General features: G+C 38.7%; 1 protein-coding gene across 1 annotated transcript in view; it reads right to left on the bottom strand.

Moving 5' to 3' along the window:
- Window positions 1-600: 600 nt before the first annotated feature.
- The window catches only part of LOC107662747 (vacuolar protein sorting-associated protein 26B-like), a 4790-nt gene continuing 1553 nt past the window's right edge, over window positions 601-3837 (bottom strand). Inside the window, exons 3-5 of the mRNA XM_016452827.1 lie at window positions 3062-3237; window positions 1565-1707; window positions 601-1480 (exon numbers count right to left, since the gene is read on the bottom strand). Coding sequence (XP_016308313.1) covers window positions 1349-1480; window positions 1565-1707; window positions 3062-3237 — 451 coding nt within the window. The 3' untranslated portion in view covers window positions 601-1348. The remainder of the gene's footprint in view (window positions 1481-1564; window positions 1708-3061; window positions 3238-3837) is intronic.

The raw sequence follows: 3837 nt of genomic DNA, 5'->3' as shown, positions 1-3837 counted from the left end.
GCAGTTAGTGTTGAAGCAGCCATGTCAGAGAGACGTTGTGTGTTTCAGTGCGAAAGCAAAAGCACTTTATTTGGCCTTCTGGAAGTAGATGCAATTAGGAATCATTGGTTAAGATTTATTTACAACAGAACAGCACAACCCAGATGTTCGAATTTGTGCAACGCATTTTATGGACGAGTTTTGTGAACCTAGGAGAGTACGAGGCTGGCTGTGCACAAAGGCTATTTCAAAAAAAAAAAAAGGGTAAATTCCGACTTTGCTATGACAATATGGCGCTTCTGAATCAGTGACTGTAAGTATGTTTTGTTACTAGTTTAAGTATTTGCTATTGACTGTTCAAATGCGGAGTTTTGCGCAGCGCAGAGTAACGCGTCGTGTGTGTGTTTGAGTGTGAGGGGAACAGGGTCACATCACAGGAGAGTGAACTGCCTGTCAGAAATCATAGCACATCAGCTGTCTTAACCGCGGCTTGTGTACTGCATCATCACTGTGTCTGTCTCTGTCTGACTCTGTTGCCCTTTCGGGCTTGAACTGATGGTAAAACTAACGACATCATTAACTGTCTTGATATTTACTTTGAAAGCTGAAGCTCGCGAAAAAATTGAAAATTCACCTTAAAAATTAGTAGCAAACAATCACAAGAAGGATTTTCTCTATTACAGCATTAAACTGCACTCTTGAGAATGCTGGAACCTTGTGCTGTCGATGATTCTGCTGATTCTTATTCATACACCAGATCAAAAGAAAAAAAAAAATACAAATATTCATGTTAAGTAAGTTAGTAGTTCCCTTATTAGACATTTCTATGGAGGCCTTCATTTGTGATACCCCAAATGACAGAATAATACTGTGCAGAGCTCTATGAAGAGTACATGAAGCGCTAGATTTAACACAAAAGATCACAGTAAATCTCTTTTTGGGCTCATTAAACAGGACAAGGTACAGAAGCTAGATTCGATTTTTCAGTGTACTTGACTTAAGCAAAATTTGAGCATAAGAAGAGGAATGTATTGAGCCTTACAACTTCATGAAGCACAAATCAAACGTATAGCATGAAAACCGGCGTACACGTTAAAAGATTGTGTCTGGCATTTCAAAACTGTTGGTCACTATTGTATAATGGAAATGTATGCAGTATTGGAAAGAGAAATAAAAAAATATTTTGTAATCTATACACATAGTTGGACTGCCTTTTACAAGCTCAATTCTCATTTTTGATCTCAAAACACGATGATTTCACTTTTTCTGCAAAAATCACGCGTCGCATTGATCCCTTTGAGACTTATAAAACATTATTTTGACGTAACAAGGTTCATTTGAGATCTCGTGGGAACAAAGCGTCTTGCGTCTAATTACTCTCCTCTTTGGCTTGTGCTGACGCAGTTTCAGAGTTTGATCCCTCATATCTCTGGGTGGCAATGGTGGCCTGTTGGGACATACTTCTCCTCACAATATCTCCTTTCCTCCAAAGTGTGATCTCCTGTTGAGAATGAATAGCAATGTATTTTACTCATTTGTAAGTAACAGGTAATGTGTAATGTTACATTATATGTGGAATCCGGACCTGTTGTTTGAAGTATCGTCGCTCTTCTTCATCTATAAGGACTAGGTTCAGGTAGTAACGCACAGAGAACTTCTTGTTGATGTCCCTCATGGTGGGCGTCAACTCGTATCCAGCGAGAAATAAGCGGATGGGGATCGACTCGCCTGAAAAGAATAAGGGAACGGAACCATAACATTAAAGGGATAGTTCACCCAAAAATGAAAATTCTGTCAGTAATTACTCACCCTCATGTCGTTCCAAACCCGTAAGACCTTCATTCATCTTCGGAACACAATTTAAGATATTTTTGATGAATTCCGAGAGCGCTCTGACCCTCCATAGACCGCAAGAATCCTAACACGATCAAGGTCCAAAAACATAGCAAGGACATCGTTAAAATAGTCCATGTGACATCAGGGGTTCAACCGTAATTTTACGAAGCTACGAAAATACTTTTTGTGTGCAAAGAAAACAATAATGACTTTATTCAACTATTTGTCTTCTCGCAACGTATGTACCCGGATACGTTGTTTACATTCAGATCAAAGCGTAAACAACGTATCCGCATACATACGTTGTTTACGTATGTGATACACTCAAAAATGGCGCTAGGGTGACATGGAGGAGACGAATTGTTGAATAAAGTCATTGGGCCTCATTCATGAAACATGAGCAGAACGAACTCAAGCGCCACCAGCTGGTCGTTTTAAGAAGAGCGCCTGACATTTTTTCAGCTGGCTAAAAACGCTTTGGTGGACACACGTTATTAAATATTTATTGTTAGGCATATGGCCTAAAAGTCTTTTTTTGTATTTATGCAATATACTGGAGCTAAACCTGAGAAAGTAGACCAGAATATTCCACTGCGTTCCTGGACACGCAATTTGCGTAGCTGTAATTACAGGCGAGGATTATGGTAAGTTAATTGTGAATGAGTGTGCACGAGCGCCCTATTTATGAATCATTGGAATTCATTAACAAACGCATGTTTAACTATCAAATCGGAAGTTTACGAAGCGTTTGTGAATCCGGAGGAGAGTTTTCGTGAAGGTCCGTATTAGACTCAAATTACTCAGAATTTACTCCTATATTTACGAATGTTTCATGAATGAGGCCCATTGTTTTTTTTCTTTTGCACACAAGAAGTATTTTCGTAGCTTTGTAAAATTACAGTTGAACTCCTGATGTCACATGGATTATTTTACCGATCTCCTTGCTACGTTTTTGGACCTTGATCGAGTTAGGATCCTTGCTGTCTATGGAGGGTCAGAGAGCTCTCGGAATTCATCAAAAATATCTTAATTTGTGTTCCGAAGATCAACGAAGGTCTTACGGGGTTGGAATGACATGAGGGTGAGTAATTACTGACAGAATTTTCATTTTTGGGTGAACTATCCCTTTAAGTGCATGTGAAAATAATACATTTCAGAAAAGTGTCTAAACAGAAGCCACAAAAAGTTAATACAATATGGACTCTATAGTACCATAATATAATACAGATGAAAGGTTTAGCTTTACCTCTCACCGGTGCCCCATCCATGATCTCATATTTGGCAATGGTGTCATTTTCGTGGTACACACTGGGTCCTGTTCCAGTCGTTTCCCGTTTTATTATATCGATTTCCATGTGTTTAATCTTTATCCTCACAAGAAGGAAGTAAATCTTTCCTACGATAACATCCCTCAGATGGTATCTAAACCGGACGCAAGGAATTATATTATGACGGGAAATTATATTATGAATAAAAAACATTCAATTTTAGGACTCGTAGGACTATTTTTGCATTGTGACATTTAACAAATTATATATAATTATATACTTTGTATGCAATATTATTAAAGGGGTCATATTATGCGATTTAAAATTTTCCTTTCTAGAGTAGACTACAATGCTGGCTGTTCTGACTCAAAGACTGTAAGTAGATTTTTTATATTTAAAGAGTTTTTTATATATTTAAAGCGAGTTTTTTGGGCAGTGTAGAGTAGGGCTTGTTGTTTGTAATTTCTCCGATCACAAATGCAGACATGGTTTTATGTTTACGCGGCGTGATGTAATGCGTAAAAAGACAGTATAAGTCACTGTAATCCATAATTATGTCCCCACTGGATGCAACGAATGCCTCGTTTATAATGGGTTTTCATGTTTCTGAATCATCGCTCCGGCCGGACAGGGCATCATCACAGTATGGTAGGGGCATAACATTTCCGTCACACGCTTGAGGTATTCGGCCAATCATAACGCACTGGATAGCTGGCCAATCACAGCACACCTCGCTTTTCAGACCGATGAGCTT

The sequence above is a fragment of the Sinocyclocheilus anshuiensis genome, unplaced genomic scaffold (genome assembly GCF_001515605.1).
Source record: "Sinocyclocheilus anshuiensis isolate Anshui unplaced genomic scaffold, SAMN03320099.WGS_v1.1 scaffold1144, whole genome shotgun sequence".
Lineage (NCBI taxonomy): Eukaryota > Metazoa > Chordata > Actinopteri > Cypriniformes > Cyprinidae > Sinocyclocheilus > Sinocyclocheilus anshuiensis.
Note: the sequence above shows the minus strand (reverse complement) of the source record. Positions and strands in the feature narration are given on the sequence as shown.